Here is a 21,638-nt window from a genome sequence, read left to right as displayed (position 1 = left end):
GGTGGCAACAATTCGAAAAGTGAACCGACATTTAAAAAAAAAAAAAAAAAAAAAAAATTACTCAATGATCTTTTTGAAAAAGATAACTTTTCTTATAGATGTTTCTTGCTTTTTTTTTTCTTTTTCTTTTCTTTTCTTTTCTTTTTTTTTTTTAATTTTATCCCTTTATTGCTCTTTTATGAAATTCTTTGTGCACCACCATTTTGAAAAGGGCTGTTGCCTTATTTCAATGCTGATAATTAGAAACTATCAAATTGCTATAACTTTCAGCCGACCAAAAGCAATTCCACTATTAGAAAAACTCCTTATACACAAAGTCATAAATGAACATAACAATAAAAGTCTATCAGAATGTTTATTAAACTAATACATAGGTATTTAAATTTGTCATTTAATGAATCTTAAACAGTTTGCCTACATTCATTTTGTCTAAAGCCCGAAATATAACTAAAGTTGTTTAGATTGGCTTGGTCTTTTTCAAACTTATCCAAAATACCAGGTAACCACAAAAGTTCATGTGGTTTTTGAGAACAGTTACTTTTGGCAGGTTAGTGTGGTCAAACTCATTCTGACGACATCATACGTTTACACTCCTTTCAAACCTTATTCTGTGGTGCATTGCACATTTTGCAATAAGTTTTGTAGGATGCACAAAGTACAAAAGAACGTGTCGTTGGAAATGAGATTTTTAGGCCTATTTTGTCGAGTGCACATCAGGAAACAAAGCTGCAGAGGCTGCTAGAAGAATATGATCCACATTTGGAGAGACATCAGTGAGTGAACTGACTGCTCAAAAGTGGTTCAGCCAATTTTCTTCAAGACAGGAGTGCCTTGAAGAAAAGCCTTGTGTTGAACACCCATCCAATCTTGACAAAATCTAGCTGGAGAAGGAATTCAAGCAGAATCCTTATTGTATCTGCCAGGGGTTTGCACACAGGTTCAAAAAAAACTGATGAAACCATTTGATCACATCTTCATAATGTCGGGATAACACACACGGAAACTAAGCTAGTGGGTTCATGTCCTATCCGAGGAAACAAGCTCCAATGGTTGAACATCTGCTTGTTGCTGAAGTGCCATAAGAAAGTCTCGTTTCCAGACCAAATCTCGACATCTGATGAAAAATGGATCATGTATGATAACCGGAATAGGAAATATCATTGGTCGACTTCGAGTTCGGACTTGCTAGCTGCTAATCAGACATTCACCAAAAGAAGGTAATGCTGTGTCTTTGGTGGACCAGCACTGGCACAGTCCATTATGAATATCTATAATGCAGAAAACCTAAAAGAGCTCATGTCTACTCATAACAATTGCAAAGAGTTTCAGCTGCAGTGCACCAGAAACAGCCAGCACTGGTCAAAAGAATTCTCCTCCTCCACAATAATGCCAAACCTTATATAGCAAAAGCGACCAAAGAGATGCTCAAAACACTGTGCTAGGAAGTTCTGCCTCAGTCACCCTATTCCCCAGACATCATCCCTATTGGACTATTACCTGTTTTTGGCCACGGATGGCCTGTAGGAACAGCAGTTCTGAAAACATGACATTGTCACAAAGCTTGTATCACAATTTCTGGACGTCCCTGACATTTCTGGGCATGGGTTCCTATGCAATTCTTAATCCTTATGACGTGCCCTCCTTCCCTTAGAAGTTTGTCGCAACATTTACAGTACACTCTATATAGTTTCTAATACAATCCTACATTATTCAAATGCCCTTTTGAAAACAAACATCAGATTGAGTAGAACGAGTGCATAAATTACTATTCATGAAATTCATGGGGGGGGGAACCTTAAAAATGCATTGTATAACAAGGAACTGAAAAGTTCACAGCAGTTTCATTGTTGAAAAAAATCTCCAGTTAAGTATCTAAAATTAGTACACACACATACAGTGGTGGCCAAAATTGTGGACACTTGGAAATTTTTATGTTTTTGAACTTTGTATGCTTATGCTTTTAGAAAACGTTACGTTTCACAAAATGCAAACTTGTATATATCATTTTAAAGATAATTTATTACTGAATTCAATACAAAACACAAAATTCAGTTATTTGCAATACAAACGATAATAGTTATCGATATACATTAGATAGTGATGATTGCAGTGAGTTATCAGTACTTAGTAGGGTACCCTTTATTTTTTATTACAGTTTCACATCGACGTTTCATTGAGCTTACAAGAGTTTTAAGCTCTTCTTTCATTATTACATAATACCAGGAAACAATTATAACCTCAATTAGTTCCCTTTTATTTGATGGGTGCCTCATTCGGACAAGAGTTTTCAAAAGGTGCCACAAATTTTCGATACGATTGAGGTCAGGACTGTTTCCTGGCCATGACAACAATTTAATGCTCTTTGTACGAAACCACTCTTTCGATATTTTGGCCGTGTGGCAAGGAGCAGAATCCTGCTGAAAAATAAACGAAGCATTGTTGGGAAAGAGATCTCTGATGAAAGGTAAAAGTTTTGGTTCTAGAATAGTGTCAATGTATTTTCTGGCATTCAGTGTCCCATCGATGACATGAAGGCGATCAACACCATCTGCTGACGTGCATGACCAAATCATAACACTAACTGGGTTCTTCACAGTTGCTTGAATGCAGTCAGGATGTAGCTCTTCTCCTATTCTACGTCTTACATATTTTCGCCCATCACTACCGAATAACGATATCTTTGTTTCATCACTTCATATAACTTGTCACCACTGATCATCTGTCCAATTAATGTGTTCCTTTGCCCACTATAGTCTTTTTTTTTTTCGTTGTTGAAAATTAAGATAAGGCTTTTTTCGTGGAATTCTATCTCTCGGTCCAACATCTGTTAATCTTCTCCTGATTGTTCTTGAACTGACAGAAACAGAAACACCAGCATCATTCAGATCACTTTTGATGGCCATTGATGACATTTTTCTATCTTGGAGCCATAGTCATTTTATTCTTCTGTCATCAATAGATGTGGTGCACCTTTTTCGGCCTTTTCCTTCTCTTTTTTTTATTGAATTTGTCTCCTGATATCGTAAACAAAACTTTCGGACTCCAGATGTAGTCACTGAACCACCCACCTGTCTTGCAATTTCAGCATAGGAAAGACCACTTTCTCGTAACACAATAATATTACATTTCTTTCTAGGTGTCCAATCTACTCTTTTATTTGATGTCATTGCTTCTTGACTAAATATTAAAAATTTTTTCAAAAATTCCTACTTGTAATTGCAGTGTATAAGAAACAGGTTCTCCTTCTACAGAACAAAGCAAAACAATGAATTGTTTCAAGTGTAAACATGATGTCAACTTCTACTGGCAGTTACTAACATTTGATTGGTTCTCAGAACAAGAACAGTGATTGGCCAGGAAAGCTAGACATTACAAACCACTTCATAACTGTGTTTTTTATTTATATTAAAGAGTGAGTGAGTGAGTGAGTGAGTGATTATGGCGCAAAACCAGAGATGATTATGACGCGCCAAACAAAAGATAAGATGATTACAATTGATGACATTAAAATTCAATAAATAAAAACAAGTAGATAAATGTACCAAATCCAGAGGATGAAGTCATATAAACACAGGTTAAAAGCACATATTAAAATTCAAGAGACAGTCTTCAAAACAAATTACATTTGGTAATAAAAGCCAATATCTTTTAAATAATAAAATAAATTAGAATTGACCTCTCTTCCGATTAAACGGTCGAGAGGTAAGTCACAGCTATTAAAATATTTCTGGCGAAGACTATTAAAACATGGACACTCAATTAAAATATGACGAACAGATAAACAAACATTACAGTTAAAACAAACAGGCTCATTTTCAGCTTTTAAAAGGTAGTTATGTGTCACTCTAGTGTGACCAATTCTGAGGCGAGTCAAAAGAACTTCCTCCTTACGATTTTTGGTTAATTCCCAGTGCTCAATTCTAGGTTTTACATGTCTTAATTTATTTTGAAGCTGAACATCCCAAAGTTGTTGCCATTTTTTTCGGATCTTTTGTTTCACAACACAACAAATGTCTGCAAAAGGGATGAGACGACTGGACAGTTCAACAGCACATTTTGCTGTGATATCTGCCAGCTCATTCCCTTTTATTCCCACATGCCCGGGAACCCAGCAGTACAGGATATCATACCCACGATTCATTAAGTTTATATGTATTTTGAGAATATCCACTATTACTGGATTTTGAGTATTAGGAAAAGCTTCTATTGATTTAAGAGCACTATACGAATCTGTATAAATTATAAACTTTTTGTAGCAGAGCCTTGAGATGTATAAAAGACTATAATATATCGCAGTTAATTCGGATGTTAAGACAGAGAAAGCATTGTGCAAGCGTCTGCCCTCCATGTGGTCTTTAATTACATATGCCATCCCCACATGATCTTTTGACTTGGACCCATCTGTATAAACTGGAAGATAACTGCTATATTTGTTCCTGTGCTCAGCGAAGAGTTGTCTGTATATAATCTCGTTAGTGCTTGCCTTCACATGATACTTAAAAACATCAAGAAGCTGAATCCGTGCATTTTCCCAAGGTGGGATTTCAAAATTCTGTACTGCTTGGGGGTGCATATCAGAGAGGGAAAGTTCCTCAATGACAGGGCGAACTCTTAAAAGAAATGTAGGAACACAAGATGGACGTGTTTCAAATAACGCGTTACTCACATCATCAAGTAAGCACAGCTTATTGGGATGTTCAGGTTGGGATAGTATATTAAAATATTGCAAAAGGGACAATTGTTCACGCCTCAGATAAAGTGATGGTTCATTACAGTCAACATACAGGCTCTGGACAGGAGAAGTCCTGAAGGCTCCTGAACATATCCTCAAACCTTGATGGTGAACAGGATCCAGTTTTAACAAAACAGATGACCGAGCGGATCCATAAACAACTGAGCCATAGTCCAGTCTAGAGCGGATAAGCGCTCTGTAAATGCGAAGCATGGAGCAACGCTCTGCACCCCAGGAGGTGTTCGCCAACACTTTTAACATATTTAGTGTTTTGAGACACTTCTTTCTCAGGTTTAAAACATGAGAAAGGAAAGTCAATTTCTGGTCGAACGTTACTCCTAAAAATTTTACTTCGGGCGCAACTGGAATAATTGTACCATTTAGATATAACTCAGGTTCAGGATGGAGACCTCGCTTCCTACAAAAGTGCACGCACACAGTTTTCTGTTTCGAAAAAGTAAATCCCTGTTTGTCTGACCATTCTTGGATCTTATTCAGAGCCATCTGCAATTGCCTCTCTATGTATCTCATGTCTGCTCCTCGACAGCTAATCTGTAAATCATCTACATATAGTGATCCTAAGATGGTGTGAGGAAGTTCTTTTAATACAGAATTTATTTTTAAACTGAACAGCGTTACACTAAGCACACAGCCTTGAGGCACACCCTCTTCCTGTTGAAAAACATCCGAAAAAACAGAGCCAATCCTTACTTGAAAAGTTCTAGCGTTCAAGAAATTCTGTATGAAAATTGGTAGGTTGCCGCGCAAGCCACTCTCGTGAAGATCCCGGAATATACCGTATCTCCATGCCTTATCATAAGCTTTCTCAATGTCGAAGAATATTGAGACAAGGTGACTTCTTCTGACAAAGGCTTTCCGAATAGATGTCTCTAATAGAAGCATATTGTCTACGGTCGTTCTCCCCTGTCGAAAACCGCTCTGATAAGGCGATATAATATTATTCTTTTCCAAGAAGTAGACTAGGCGGCTGTTTACCATCTTTTCAAACAGTTTGCAAACACAACTGGTAAGGGCAATTGGCCGATAGTTCGAGGGATTCCTCGGGTCTTTCCCTGGCTTCGCAATAGGAATGACAACAGCTCTCCTCCATGCACTGGGAAATGTACGCTCCTTCCACACTCTATTGTAAAGTGTGAGAAGGGCACTCAGTGACTTATAGGACAGATGCTTTAGCATTTCATAATACACGCCATCCAGACCCGGACAAGACCTATGTGTCTGCAACAAAGCTCTCTTTAATTCAACCATAGTAAAGTCTCTATTGTACGGCTAAAAGTTGGAAGAGTTGAAAGCGATGGGATTTTTCTCAGAGCGTTGCTTGATAGAAAGAAATGCAGGTGAGTAATTTCGGCTGGAAGAAACGGCAGCAAATGTCTCACCAATTGTATTTGCAATTTCTTCTATGGAGCTAATCACTCGGCCATCTTTTTCCAGAAAGGAAAGTGAGTGGTCTTTATACATTCCGCATGCTTTTCGAACTCTTTCCCAAACCCGCTTACTAGGCGTAGAGGATGTTATTGAGGACACATATGAAATCCAGGAATCCCTCTGGCTTTGCCTTCTTACTTTCCGTGCATTTGCTTTGGATCTTTTAAAAGCTATGAGGTTTCGCAGAGTAGGATATCTACGAAAAATACCCCATGCTTTTTTCTGTTTTTTCAGTGCTTCATGACAGTCGCGATTCCACCATGGTTTTGAATATTTTAATAGTTTTCCTGATGTTCTAGGAATGGAGAGCATAGCTGCCTGAATAATAGTATTAGTAACAGCTTCAACAGCGTCATCGATATGCGCATCTTCTACCATTTCATCTGTGAGCTCTGCAATGGAAGAGAAGAGTTCCCAGTCTGCCCTGTCCAGTATGAATCGAGGGGATCTCGACATGGGGTTTGCTCCTCTTCGTGCAAGAGACACAAAAATAGGATAATGATCGCTGTTGTACAGGTCATTTCCGACACTAAAAGTGCAAAATGGCAACAGAGATGGTGAACAGATGGCAAGATCGAGAGCGTGGAATGTCCTTGAAGGCTCATGGAAGTATGTATCTTGCCCATTATTTAGGAGACAAAGGCTGTGATCTTCGATCATCTGCTCAATTTGTCTTCCTCGGCAATTTGTATCTTTGCTACCCCAGAGTGGACTATGGCCGTTAAAATCTCCTATTATAATATAATGCTCAGGCAGCTGCTCTATTAGATTATTTAAATCTTGCTGATAAATGTGCTCATTTGGAGGCAAATACAAAGAAACAAATGAAACAACAATATCAAAATTTATTTGAGTAGCGACAACTTGGAGGGATGTCGTCAAAGGAAGTACATTTGAGGGATAATCCAGTGAGGAGAGGAGACCTACTCCTCCACTGGCACGCTCACCTGCAAGGTTATCCTTCCTGACGAAAGAAAACCTCCGAAGTTTTGCATGGTGTTCTGGTTTCAGATTTGTTTCCTGTATTGCGAAGCACACAGGATGGTACACATTTATTATAGATTTGATGTCAAGCAAATTTCGGTGGAAACCGCGACAGTTCCATGACACGAGGGTGGCCATTATGAATGGTTTTTGTTTTTCCTGTGCTGTTCTTTTGTTTTTCGTGAAAGTAGATGCCTGGGAAATTCCAGACCCTCTTCCACTTCCATAAAGTCTGAATCCGCAGATTCAGAAATCATGTCATCAAGAGAGCTATTGCTGCGACTTCTATTTTTATTTGATATTTTTTGTGTGGCAGTTTTCGGCTTACTTTGAATAATTGTTTCTTTCTTTTGTACTATATGAGTTGCATTTTCTTTTTTCTTGTTGGATGTAGACGGTTGGGTTTTATTTGGTAGGGTCTGTGTGCCTATTGATGTTTGGGTGGCGACTGTACGATATGATTTAACAGCACTGGCGTATGATGAATTTGGTCGAAGCTGTGTGCTCTGGACTAGTCTTCTGGCTTCGGCGTAAGAGATGTTCCTAGTAACTTTTGCAGTCTGGATTTCTTTTTCCGATTTCCATTTTGGGCACAAGCGAGAAAATGCTGGGTGGTCACCCTTGCAATTTATACATAAAGGCGCAGCGGTACAATTATCAGAATCGTGGCCAATCTGTGAGCATCGGGCGCATGTGAGGCTGCCACGACAAGACGTCTTAGAATGGCCGAAACGCTGGCATTGGAAACATCGCATAGGGTTTGGAATATAAGGTCTTACAGGAATATTTAGATATCCGGCCTTAATATTCTTAGGCAGATCAGGCGTGTTGAAGGTAAGGATCACGTGTTTCGTGTCTATCAACTTACCTTCTTTACGCATCTTGATCCGCCTTACACCGCAGACATTTTGTTCGGATAACTCAGAAGCGATCTCTTCTTCAGAAACATACAGAAGGTCGAATTCTGAGATTACACCACGACAATAGTTCAGTGACTTATGGGGTGTTACAGTGACATTCGCTTGCCCAAGTTGAGTAATCTGAAGTAAAGAAGCAGACTGGGTGGCTGAGTGTGTATCAATAAGCAAGTCTCCGGAGCGGAGACGCTTTATGTTTCTCGGCTCACCAATACAAGACTGGATGTATTTGTTTATTACGAAAGGAGACATCTTATGCATTTCGCCAGAAGGACTAGAGATTACTAGGAAACGGGGACTATTGTTATGATTTTTTTTTATTTGCATCTGTCCGTAATTTTTTTGCAGAATTTTCAGAACTAGGTTGAGCGACAGGTTGAGTGACTGGTTTAGTAGGAGACGTTTCAGAACTAGGTTGAATGATTGGTTTATTAGTAGATGTTTCAGAACTAGGTTGAGTGACTGGTTTAGTAGGAGATGTTTCAGAACTAGGTTGAATGATTGGTTTAGTAGTAGATGTTTCAGAACTAGGTTGAGAGACTGGAGTGACTTCAAAGTTTTTTAATAAAAAAATATGTGTATTTGCCATATTGAAAATAGAAAAGATTCGGGTCCGACGGCCCCGCCCACCACGGAGCCCAACAAGGGAACACAGATTCCTGTGTTAGGGCTAGCCGGACGTATACGCAAACTGAAGCCCCACAGTCGGCTTTCCCGAAAGCAGGTACTCCCGAGAGCTTGACCCCAAGCCACTGACACAAGGACTAGTGACCAGCCGATTGACACCCGTGAGGACGACTAAGGTGCCTCCCGTTTAGCTGAAGCAGAGGCCAAAGCAGTGTGTTGGGGACAGTACCTCGCCCCTCAACTACCAGGACCCTCCTTTCCAGCGACACGGGTCTCCACGCACGGCAAACACGTGGGCAGTTTTCTCGCCACTTGAAAACTAGAAACAAGGTCTGTTCTAGCCTCTCGTGACGAGCCCCAAACTCCGTAGAGAGAAACCACGAGGGAGAAGGGAAGGGAAAAAGATCCAGCCAAGAGGAGAGGAGACGGAAAAGAGGATAGATCACTGGGGCTCCAGGATCGTGACACCCGTCTCACCAAGAAGATGATCCCCTGAAGGGCTAGGGTACCTCGGGATTGCCACACCCGTACTCACAAAAGTGAGCCCCCTGAGGGATATTTATATTAAAGTACACATAACTTTTTTTGTATTGCAAATAACTGAATTTTGTGTTTTGTATTGAATTCAGTAATAAATTCTCTTTAAAATGATATATACATGTTTGCATTTTGCAAAACGTAACATTTTCTATAAGCATACAAAGTTCAAAAACATAAAAATTTCCAAGTGTCCACAATTTTGGCCACCACTGTATACTAGTAACCACAAGATGGGTCCAGAAAAAAAGGATTTTTTTTTTTTTTTTAAAGGGCATTTATAAGCTTGTATTTTGTTGATAATATGTAATTGAAGCCAATGGTGATTATTTCGAAGAATACAATAGGTGCTTTTTAAGATTTTTTGTGGGCAATTTTTGATGAGTGATGAAAACCACATTAAATTTCTTGGTTACTTGGTATACACATCAGGTAATAATTTTTAATAATAATAAAAAAAAAAAAAAAAAAAAAAAAAAAAGGAACAAATATATTACATTATTTGATTCTACTCGTTAGAAAATTTTTAACAAAATTTACAGAAATCCACGATTTTAATGTCAAATATGCTTTGTTACAGGCTTATTTTACAGTTCTAGCCTTATATGTTACATCATTTCAATTACTATTCTGCAAACTTAAAAAAAACCTCCACATTACCAGGAGCATTTGCTTGCCAAGAGGCTGTTGTGGGAAGTGAAGATGGTGGTACAGCAGTGCGCTGTAAAGGTGTATTGCTTGAACAATATGAACCCACACGAGTAGGAGAGCCAGCATCTTGATTTTCATTCATAGTAGAGCTGTTTAAACTGCCTCGAATGTCTTGTTCAAGATTCACATTTTCTAAAGCTGAAGGCCCATTAGTGGTAGTTATTCTTGACATTACGAGCTACCTTGAAAGAAAGAAGATTAAATCACAAACACAACCAAAAAAAGTAATACTAAATAGGTAGTAGAATTGCTTAAACTTTTAGCACATGTAAAAACAAGCTAGATTCATTACTTTTAGAGATACAGGAGAAAGATTATAATTACAAGTAACATAAACCATTCTACTCTGAACTACGTTAAATGTTTTTCATTTTTGGAGTAATTTAAAAGTCCATTTTCACAGCTTTATGAAACTGGACTTTTATGCTATTGCTTAAATAAGTGTCAATATATTAGGTTTAATAGATACCTTATACTCACATGTATAGGTGGCACCTAAAATTTTACCTCCAATTAAAAAAAAAAAAACAACAACTTGAGGATAAGCCATGGATAGCCTGTTAACCATCTACAATACTTCCCCCCCCCCATTTTGATGTATGAAAAGCAGCTAAAAGGAAAACAGTACTTACTACATACTGAGATAATATTTTTATTATTGGTCAAAAGAAAAATGTACTTTTCTTCAGACAATCAGCAACAGCAATTAAACTTACAAATTCCTATGTAACAATAACCCAAGAGTGGATTTTATAGTCAATCATTAAATAGAAGCTGCTGTGTTGCCATGTTTGCATGTATCTATTTCTAATCATTCATGTATATAACACCCATCACTGATTTTCATCTGCTTTGTGAAAAAAATGTCGGGCTTATACACGTGAGAATATGGTAATTCAGCAAGGTTGACTAGACTAGCTAAAGAAAATAACACACAACGGTCTTCAAACACTAGGACTGCAACAGTAGGATATGGACCAAAAAAATTAAATCAGATTTATTATGAAATTAACAAATTAGCCATTTAAAAATATCCATTTTTTGAGTGAATATAAATATTTAAAATCAACATATAATGCAATTAATTTTCCATTCCAAGTTTTTTATCCATGCACAAAGTTTCAATTATGTAATCATTCTAATCTATAACAAAAGTTTGTATTATGAGCAGTCTAATTAAACTTCGGAATTTGCAAATAATGTATAATTTCTTATATACTTACAGAATATATACCTTAATTGTAACAAATCATATTAAATATATTAGGTTAACCAATAAGTAATGCCCTTTCTACATAATGTAATCTCGAAATTGCTATACTATGTTTCTTCCGCTGTTTCTCTTCCTTACTGCATGATACTGTTAAAAATTTGTACATAGATAGGTAATTTTAGGGCAATTATATGTGAAAATGTTGTATTTTTCTGTGTGATGAAAGATGAAAAATCGAGAATGAGAGAAGCTACGCTGGAAAAGTAAGAAAACAGGGAAAGTCTGTTTAGCATTAACCCTTTCTAGCACAGAGTACCCAAAAAATTCTCTCTGTACTCACAGAAAAACTGAATGGAAAAGGCTTTATAGGTTAGTATAGGCTACTTTTAACCTTCTTCATTTATACTAGATGGCAGCACAACACAAACCAGTCCATACATTTTAGCCATATTTTAGTTTTTCAAGACACTCATTTTCCAAAGAAATCTTCCAGAATTTTTTTTTAGGATATAAAAGGAGGTTTGAAAAGAAATTTCTATAGTATTATCTTGGCTGCAGGCTGATCTCTTTATTCTATACTAGTTTTAAATTTTTACCTTGAAATCTTGCCTAAAATCGAATCACGAACATCTGGTGTGCTCAGAGTGGAATCACTGAAACACTAGGACCAGACCAAAAACTGTATCTTTATTTCACTGCAGAATTTTCTTCCGTGAGCTCATTCACAATAGAAAGGTGGGTGCACATCTGTGTTCACTTCCTGTTTTTCTTTTCGTTTTGTTTTTTGGAGGGGAGGTTTGGTTATCAACTAAGAAATTGTTGGAGTGTTTTTCTGAAGGTCAGGGGTAATTTTATCAGTTAGCCCTTTGATTTTTCACTAAAGCAGTTCTCATTTTTCCTTTTGCTTTCATTTAAAGAAGTTTTGTTAGCACTATGTTTTGAATTGTAGATGTTTTATTTAATTTTATTTTATAGTTTACATTTTCTCAATTGTAGATATGAAATTAGTTTATTTTTTCGAGTTTTATTTACTTTGCAAATGGATCGGAAAGGGGTGACCAATTTCTGAAGCACTGAAAGTGCTAAACAAATTGCCTTCCGATAGTGAATCCAATACAGATCCCCATACATAAGGCAAAACATGCTATGTTGGGTTGTGCTTTTCCAAAGGTGGTGTCACTTGCTTCAAAAAGTACCACCATGAAAACACAATGGATGAAAGTTTAAATATGAAATGTAAATAATGTAAATATCATATAGCTAAGTTACCTCTTTATATTTACACACTAGTGTTTTTTAACTGTAGGCAAAATCTTTTACTCTATTATGTGCTTCCCAACAGTGGCATAGCTAATGGTGGGGCATATCCAGAAAGCTTCTTCCACTATAGAATTAGCTTTTCTTAAAGCTTTTCACATTCACAAAAATTTACCGTGTTTAGTTAATGATTTTAATCCAATCCTACCTAATACTTTTAAATCTCTATTATCCTAATTTTTCAATTTTTGTTATTATTTTTTACTAACAGATGGCGCTACTCTCTTGACTTCCTTAGGGTATAAATATGTTCGTAACTTGGTTTTCCAGTCGTCTTTCGTCCGCATCTGGCATGAGGGACTCATTGCAAAACTAATCAACCTTAATTTTGAAAGAGAAATTTTTCTGATCATCCTCTCATTTTATCTCGGACAGGACTTTTAAAGTGTACGTTGAAGGAGCTTACTCTATTTATTTTATGCTGCAGACTTCCCTAAACCCAACAGTAACGACTCCATCCTTGCATGTTACGCAGATGATACTGCCCTGGCAGTTAAGTCTGCGAACATTAACTTCACTATTAAGAAACTACAAACTTTCATTCCAAGTATCAAGTCATCGTGTGCAAATTGGAAAGTGAGGATCTCAATTATTGATAATTCGCAAAAGACAAAGAAATAAGCAAGTGAAGAATCACCTTCTCTTCTTTAATGAAAGAGTTCCTATAGAAGTGAAATGTGCCAAATATCTAGGAGTCACTCTTAATGATCGTCTTACCTGGACTGACCATATCAACAATGTTCGAAGCACTGCACTAAAAATTATCAAGTGTTTGCTTCCTATATTCAGTAAATACTCTAGAATGGATTTGGGGAAGAAAAGACTTGTTTATCTCTCTACAATTAAACCTATTTTGATTTATGCATCTCCTGCCTGGGCGGCAGCCAAAGACTCAGATGTAAACAAACTCCAAATTGTTCAAAATAAACTCCTGCATATTATCACGAACACACACTATTATGTCCGCAACAAGACCCTCCACGAGGACCTCAAAATCGATACCATCACGGTACATCTGTGAAAACTTAACAATAAATTCTTCGAAAATGCACAGGAGTGTAACTTCATGAATCATTTCAATATATTTCATTATGAAGTTCTTACCGATGATCGATTTCTTCGACCTTTCGTAGCATATATACTTAGTGGAAATGAAAATTTCTCCACCTAATACGAAGTTAGTGGAAATTTTGATCTGTACATTATTTTCTTTTACTTTACTCCAGAATACTACATTTCTTCAATATTCAAGAAGCACTTCTAAAAGTCAGCAGCTGGGAGAGTGACCTCCCACGTGACCTAAGAACTTGAGTTCTATGTTCAGCCTTGTTGTAGAACTTTCTGCAGTTTTAGGACGAAATTTCTGATGTTCCTTACATTTATCATATTGAAGAACATGGGAAAAATAGTGATTTTTCGCTATTGCCATTATTTAATTATTTTACTCGTTTCATCAGTTTTGGACAAGTTTACGCCAAGCGAATCAGAATGCCTGATTCCGCTCACGTGATATGTGACTGCTTATTCTAAGAATGCTCTGAGATAGACATCTTGAATTTGTATATATGTATATTGTGTTAACGTTTGTTCTGCATTTATTCTGTTATTTTGTAACACTTACTAAAATTATGGCATATTTGCTTTCCTGAAACATCTTTGACTGTTAAAATGAAAACATGATTCTGTTTACAACCCCTCCCATCACGTTATCATGGACTACGGACTTCAACTTACAGGACTGCTAGACTGTATTAAGTGATGAAATTTGGTTTATTCCATATGTTGTTACTCCGATGATTACTAGAAAAATTTCCCTTTTACGTAATTATTTCTGCAATTTTGTACATTTAATGTTTTCTTCAGCATTTCTAACCTGAAATCTCGCAATGTATCAACGACTACTTCACACATCGCGTGACAAGGTAGTCACGCCCTCTCAACATCTGCAATCCTGAGGTCTCACTCATGCATTCTAATACTTTCAGAGCTCTATAGCAAATAACTTAGACAACCGGAACAAAACTTGCAATTCTTGCAAGTTAATCAGTGGCGCATCCAGCGGAACTTAGAACTTGGATTTTCTAGTCGTCGTCACCATGTTCCTAACATCTCTCTCTCTCAGGTCCAAGTTGCTGTGCCCAAGTACCAAGCTCCCTTTTGACTCGCTAGCTCCTGAGCCGGCTTTCTGCTGACTGAATCCAGCTCTTCTCTCACCACTGCTACTGCCACCAGATGGTGACACGTGCAAGAACTTCTAGTTGACTTTTTCTCTTTTCCAACTTCCTCCTACTTCTGGATCCACATGAAATCCCCTCAACATCAAGTCCTCTGGGAAGTCTCTCCTGTTACTGGGAAGTACTGCTTCAAACCGTAGAAACCCAGCAAACCATCTTAGTATCTTTCCAGTTGCAGATTTCTTTGCTCCTGATGAAGAGGGAGTTTGTTAGCCCTCAAGATCGATAGGGTTCCTATACACAGGTTGTTGCTTCACTTTTATGATATATTTGTATGCTGTATTTTTTTAAATATTCATATATTTAAGTCATTTTAAAAATATTTATATACTGATTAAATTTATAATCATGGAAGTTTCATAGGTATTTTATGACATTCTTGTACTTTTGACGATTTGTTTTACCAATTAATTACCATTTAAATTGTGTACTGCATAATCAGTGACATACTGTAAACAACACAAAGTGCACAAAAAAGGAAAACATAGCTTATAAAATAATGAAAATCCTCATTAAATTTGTATGCTATTATTTTTATGTTACTAATAAAATATTTTTTAGATTATAAATACACTAGAAACTATACTTTTATTGTAAATGTTATATATTGAAGCATTTGAAATTTATGGATTTATCATTATGCTCAATGTGTGTGTGTGTGTTATTATGGCAAAGCCTCGAGGGCTATCTGCCTAAAGGGAGGGATGCCTTTCGTGGAGGACTTTCTAAGGGAAACTGGCTCGTATACACGTTACACATGGGGAAAACCACGAAAACGCCCATGCAGCCAGCCCGTTCGCGGGATTCGAACCTCGGACCGAACTACCAGTGTTCAGCGACTTTACCGCTCGGCCGCTGGTGGGCCTCATTATGCTCAATGAAAAACATTTGTATATATACATTCATTAATATAAACCGTACTCATTATATTAATACAGTCAAAAGTCGTTAATCCGGACTCGTCGGGACTTCGGCGATTCCGGATTATAGATCATCAGTTTAAATCTGGTAAGATGGCATGCAGAAATTACAAAATTAAAAATATGAAACCGTAATTTATGAAATAAAGAACAATTATGATCTAAAGGGTATCAAAATTTACAAAAAAAAAAAAAAAAAAAAAAAAGAGCTTAATATTTATTTGTTTACTTTATTAAACATTTCTTTCAATGCAAGTTGTTCAAGTTGCTTCGTTTTATGTGATAATACTTTCTCTTTAATTCTATTAAACAGACATAATTTCTTGTTTAGTTACAAAGTTCCGCTGTTCAAGTCCTATAATTGCTGTGTCGAGAATACCGACTAATTTGTCAATCGAGATGTTTTCATTTTCAATAACCTCTCTGTCACTTTCTTCACTATCGGAAGCGAATTATAATGACGAGGAACTTGATTTAAATCATATCAAAGACGGAGTACATCGAGATGAAATACTACATTTAGTAAGGAATTATAAGCCAAATAAAATATAAACATCTGCCCTGAAGATAAGGATAGTGCTGACAGATCAACTTCCGGCGTTGGCGTTTCTCCCCCCCCTCACTGCCGCAGAGCAGCATGAAATTGATAAAACAGATTTCGGATTTCAAAACATACTTTTGCTTTATAGATCCTTTATATATTAGTAAATATATATCGGAAATCCTATTTTACATAATCGAAAGTTCAAGCTTACTTTTATAAAATTGCTCTAACAGTCTGCAAAAAATAATAAGCCGGATCCAATTCGAAGATTAAGTAACGACGCAATCTGCAACATTAACTGAATTAGATAATTTTAAATTAGCTTACCATCCATTATACATTAAACGCGCATGCGTAAACGTGTTATCCGCTTGCGCACGTGCACATTCCGTAAAGGTCTTACGCGCACGCGTAAACGCCTATTCGCATGCGTCAACGCAATGCATGCGCAGAAAGTTTGTAGCTTTGAGGTCCGGATTATGGGTGTCCGAATTAACGACTTTTGACTGTACTAATAAACATACATCAACAACTTCTAAAACATTGCATCTCTCTCTACGCATATGTAAATACATGACTTATTAAATGTGTATACAGTCAAAAGTCTTTAATCCAGACTCGTCGGGACTTCGGCGATTCCGGATTATAGATCATCAGTTTAAATCTGGTAAGATGGCATGCTGAAATTATAAAATTAAAAATATGAAACCGTAATTTATGAAATAAAGAGCAATTATGATCTAAAGGGTATATAAAAAAAAAGCTTAATATTTATTTGTTTACTTTATTAAACATTTCTTTCAACGCACACAAGCGTAAAGCATACATTACGCATAGTCGAAATTAGAAAATTGCAACCAGAAAACTATTTGATTTGTATTCGTGATATTTATAATGACGAGGAATTTGATTTAAATCATATCATAGATGGAGTACATCGAGATGAAATACTACATTTAGTAAAGAATTATAAGCAGAATAAAATAAAAACATGTGCCCTGAAGATAAGGATAGTGCTGACAGATCAACTTCCAGTTCATTGCGCGCCGCGACGTTCCCCTCGCGCAGAGCAGAGTGAAATTGATAAACAGATTTCGGAATGGTTAGAGAAACAAAAAAGCCTTTATCCATTTTTTGCAGCAATTCCACTTTTTGTTTAATGGACATGGAAACATGCTTTCCTTTTGTAGATCCTTTTGCAGCTCCAGCATCGGAAATTCTATTTGACATAATCGAAAGTTCCAACTTACTTTTATAAAATTGCTCTAACAGTCCGCAAAAAATAATAAGCCGGATCCAATTCGAAGATTAAGGAACAATGCAATCTGCAACATTAACTGAAATAGATAATTAGATAATTTTAGCTTAGCTTATACCGTTTGTTATACATTAAACGCGCATGCATAAATGTATTATGCGCATTCATACATGCATATGCGCAGAAAGTTTGTAGCTTTGAGGTCCGGATTATATATCATTCTGGATTATGGGTGTCTGGATTAACGACTTTTGACTGTATATGAATATAAAAATGAACATTGTCAAAAAGGTTATTTGAAGTCCCTTCTAACTCAGATAATGATCATGCAATTGACAACAATTGTACTCATCAGTTCTTTGCATATTATCCTGGCTATGGTATAACCCAGCTGAAAAATAACTGATGAGCATAGACACGAAAGAGAGTACACGTTTTGTTTTTGGGATAATACATAATTACATCCTATGCATGACTTACATGACATGGACTATGAATAACAAAAAGTTTAACAGCTATACATTTATAAAACATCTCATCACGTAAAACATACAGTGCACAACCGATTATCACTTTGATGGGTGTTTATGCTTTGCATCCCATTTCTATTCAAGCAAATAAACCTCTTTAAATTCTTATGATTTTTAATCTAAAGGTGCATTAAATGTTTAAATTAAAATTACATTTGTCAGGATATCACTGCTCAACATGTAGAAGTGCTACGAGTTTTTTGACATTAACATTCACAAATGGTCGAGTTTTAGTATTCACACTGCAAATTTTGCTGAAGCTATCTAGCAGATGATCATATAGTTAGATCAGAATCATTGGCAAGCTCCGTAAGGAGATGCTTAGCTTACAGTTTTCATACCTTAACCTGAGAAGAACATTTCTGTATGCTGTACATAAAAATGGTACATACAGATTGTTTATGATTCTTGGTATTTACTCAATGAAATTTATAAACTATTTTGTTTGTTTATTAACTAGCAAATTGCAATTTTTTTCCGTTTATATATAATAAGGAAAAAACTGCATAACTGAACTGAGAATTGGTTAGTATTTAACTTAACGTAAATCGCTTGCATCCATTATTTTGTTCCTTTCAGATGAGAATCTTAATAAAAATCAAATTATCAAAATTTAAAAACAAATACAAAATTCGAAACAGAAAGTTTCTTGAAAAGTATTAAATCGGGATATTTTCCAGGATTATAAATATTTGTGCAAGTTCAGCTTACATAACGTGAGTGTACCGTATTCAGCGCTACCAGTGTAATGAAACACAACATTCAGTTACCGAGAAACAAGGAAGATAACGGCAACTTTACTTTAAACTAAGAAGCGCTTTATTAAAAGGAATATAATTCATTATAACTCACCACACTTAAACACAGATACCTGCTTAAAAAATTCTTAAGTAAACCAATAATGTAAAGAAAACAGAATAATAAACGTCAATTCGACGTACTGTTGCCATTCTTTATTTCCTAGAGTACAAATGAAAGATTTTGTTCGGGAAAAAATTTCCAAAGTGCAAAATAAGCGCATGAGGCCAGAGAAATCTAATTTCAGCTACCTTGTTTTGAGAACGTAGATTGTCAAGAGATTGGAGCTGAGAAGAGTCATTCATTCCCATTTTTCAATGAGCGAATTCGCCATTTTGCGACTCAAGTTATAAGATTGACAGTACAGAACATGCAGTTATTCACTGCAGAAAGTACGAGTGCCAGAAACATTATGCTCAAGAAGATGAAAATTAGCAATATTGACCTCTTAGCTGATCTTTTAAATCATTGTAATAAGAAACCTTGGAGATATTATTTCCTAGGCAAATTTGTCATCAAATACATCATAAAGAATTCTTAAGTACTATTAGTGTAAGGGTTTCGTTTTCGGACCGACATTCTCCCCCTAAATTGGAGGGAATGCGTCCTTGTGGTTTAACATGTAAATAACATTATATTTGAGTTGAAGCATAAGGCGCCAAAGGGAAGCCAAGCTTCAAGAAGAAGAAGACTGTTATCTGCCAGTATAAAATCCGTGGAATTGTAGCTTAGTAGCGTCTCGCTCTAGCGTTGAAGTTGCTTCACGCATGCGCAGTAGGTATATTTTCAGCATGGTAACCTTCGTGCTTGGCCGAAGAACGTATCTATGTATGTTTGGCTTGGCATTGATTTCAGATTTCTGCGATTCGTAAGTGAAGTGTTGCTGAATGTATGAAATTCGGTCACTTTGTGCCCAATAATGTGAGCAATTATTTGCTTTGTGATTATTAAAAAAAAATCACCATTAAATACTGTATTTATTTGTTAGCTGAATTGTGGAATTAAGTTTCTCAAACAACATTATTAAATGCCTGGTGCAATGTATGGCCGTCTTTTCTGCTTATTGAAACTGAGAGTAATGACAGTGAATTTTCTGGTTTTAGGATCAGTGCAGCAAGGGTTAAAGCAAGAGAATTGCTTTTATATACGAAAGTAAATGAGGAGGCTTTGCAAGAAAAAGATATCCTTGAATGCATGTGTTCAGATGAGCCAACACTGGCGTATCAGATGACCAATGATAAAATCATTGCCTCTGTTTTGAACTCCCCACAGCAAGAAAACAATTTCAACACGAATACTGAATTTGATAGGAATTAGAAAATTTTTTTTAATGAGGGTTTGGAACATGGTAATAAATCAAGGACCTTTAGCTGCCCTCGAAATCGATCGTTTCATTATACCTACGCTAAATACAAGGTTGTTTTTACGATTTTGATTGTCACATTAGCGTGTTTCTCTTCTAGTCTATGGTGATAAATACCTAAAATTTTTAGAACAGAGCTGTGTCACAGAGGAAGAGATTCCGACTCTATATAATTTATAAAAAAAACTTACAATGGAGCACCTTAAAGTTTTAGAACAAACCTCTACCAGAAAGTTTTAAATGCGTTAAAAAATTATGATTTATTAATAGCCCTCATTTTTATATGACTTTATTGTATATGTCTTTAATGCTTTTAAATATTCCCGTAATCAATATAATATATGTATATGATAATAATTTAACGCATATAATAAACTAGTGTATATTAATGTAATAATTTGTTTGTATATTATTATAATAATATAATTAAACGTACTTAATATGTCTTATTTATTTCACACTTATAGTATAATATTATAATTTATCTATTTGTCTTGAAATCCTCAAAACCTGTGGTCTCAAGCATTGCAAATATCTGGGCTTCTACTGTACAACAAAATTCAAATCTCATACTAGTGATAAAAAACTTTAAAAATTTCCTGAACTGGAGGAAGTTCGCTACAAAACATCTTTCTGTAAACTTTCTAATATGTTCCTCTGTGTCTAGGATTTTTAGCCGTCAGGACATATTTTTCTTTACATGACTGTATTATATCTTGTCATATTATACTCGTATTAAATTTATTAATTCTGTTTACCTTTTGTATATGTAATAAAGGTTGCTTGTAATGTATATAGTTTTTTACAAGTATGAGATGTACATAAATTACACATAGTTAGAAAATTCAACTTAGTTTAGGAATGTAGATATGTTTTTATTCTTTGCAATATATTATTTTCAGAATTCATCTAAAATTTCACTGCAATAAGCTTCTAAGCAAATCCAATGTTTATTCTTATTTTTTAAATTTCTTTTTAACATTTATGACCTTTATCAACAAAAATAATTATTATAGTAAAATTAGAAAATCATTATGTTGTATTTAACGAACTGATTAACGTTGATTGCTGTGGGGGGTCACCAGTGGCCGGCACTCAATTTGGCTACAGCACCTTGGGGACCACCAACCAATAGTAAAAATACATAATTAGGTAAATATTGATGCTGATAAATTTTTAAATAGTACCATAGATACTATAATGATTTCAAGAATTAATTGCAAAAATTTAAATAATAAATTGCAATAATGGTCTACAGCACCTTGGGGATCAACGGTGATACCCACTATAAAAAATGCACGTTACATGATTATACAACTCACCTTATCTTCTGTAGGTAATATTTCAACACAATATACATTGCATGATAAAAAAAATCATCTTAGTGCCATGGCCAAACTACGTAAAATGCACACAGCAGTCAAAGTATTAAGAATTAGTAATTTAAAATAATACACAGTGATGAGATGTCTTGTATAGACTTTTCTTTTGTAACATTTATTAT

The 21,638-nt window shown here is 35.8% G+C and overlaps 1 protein-coding gene across 2 annotated transcripts in view; it reads right to left on the bottom strand.

Moving 5' to 3' along the window:
* Positions 1-19,235, bottom strand: part of Arfip (ADP ribosylation factor interacting protein arfaptin) — a 60,138-nt gene extending 40,903 nt beyond the window's left edge. Inside the window, exons 1-2 of one of the 2 annotated variants that reach the window (XM_085809188.1) lie at positions 18,826-19,235; positions 9,907-10,135 (exon numbers count right to left, since the gene is read on the bottom strand). In XM_085809188.1, coding sequence (XP_085665314.1) covers positions 9,907-10,129 — 223 coding nt within the window. In that variant the 5' untranslated portion in view covers positions 10,130-10,135; positions 18,826-19,235. Of the gene's footprint in view, positions 1-9,906; positions 10,140-18,825 lie in introns of both variants that reach the window. The other variant, XM_035373513.2, reaches the window with a different exon arrangement.
* Between the last annotated feature and the right edge of the window lie 2,403 nt (positions 19,236-21,638).

This window comes from Stegodyphus dumicola, chromosome X2 (genome assembly GCF_044657685.1).
Source record: "Stegodyphus dumicola isolate Sdum_Otavi_A_Nest chromosome X2, ASM4465768v1".
Taxonomy (NCBI): Eukaryota; Metazoa; Arthropoda; class Arachnida; order Araneae; family Eresidae; genus Stegodyphus; species Stegodyphus dumicola.
Note: the sequence above shows the minus strand (reverse complement) of the source record. Positions and strands in the feature narration are given on the sequence as shown.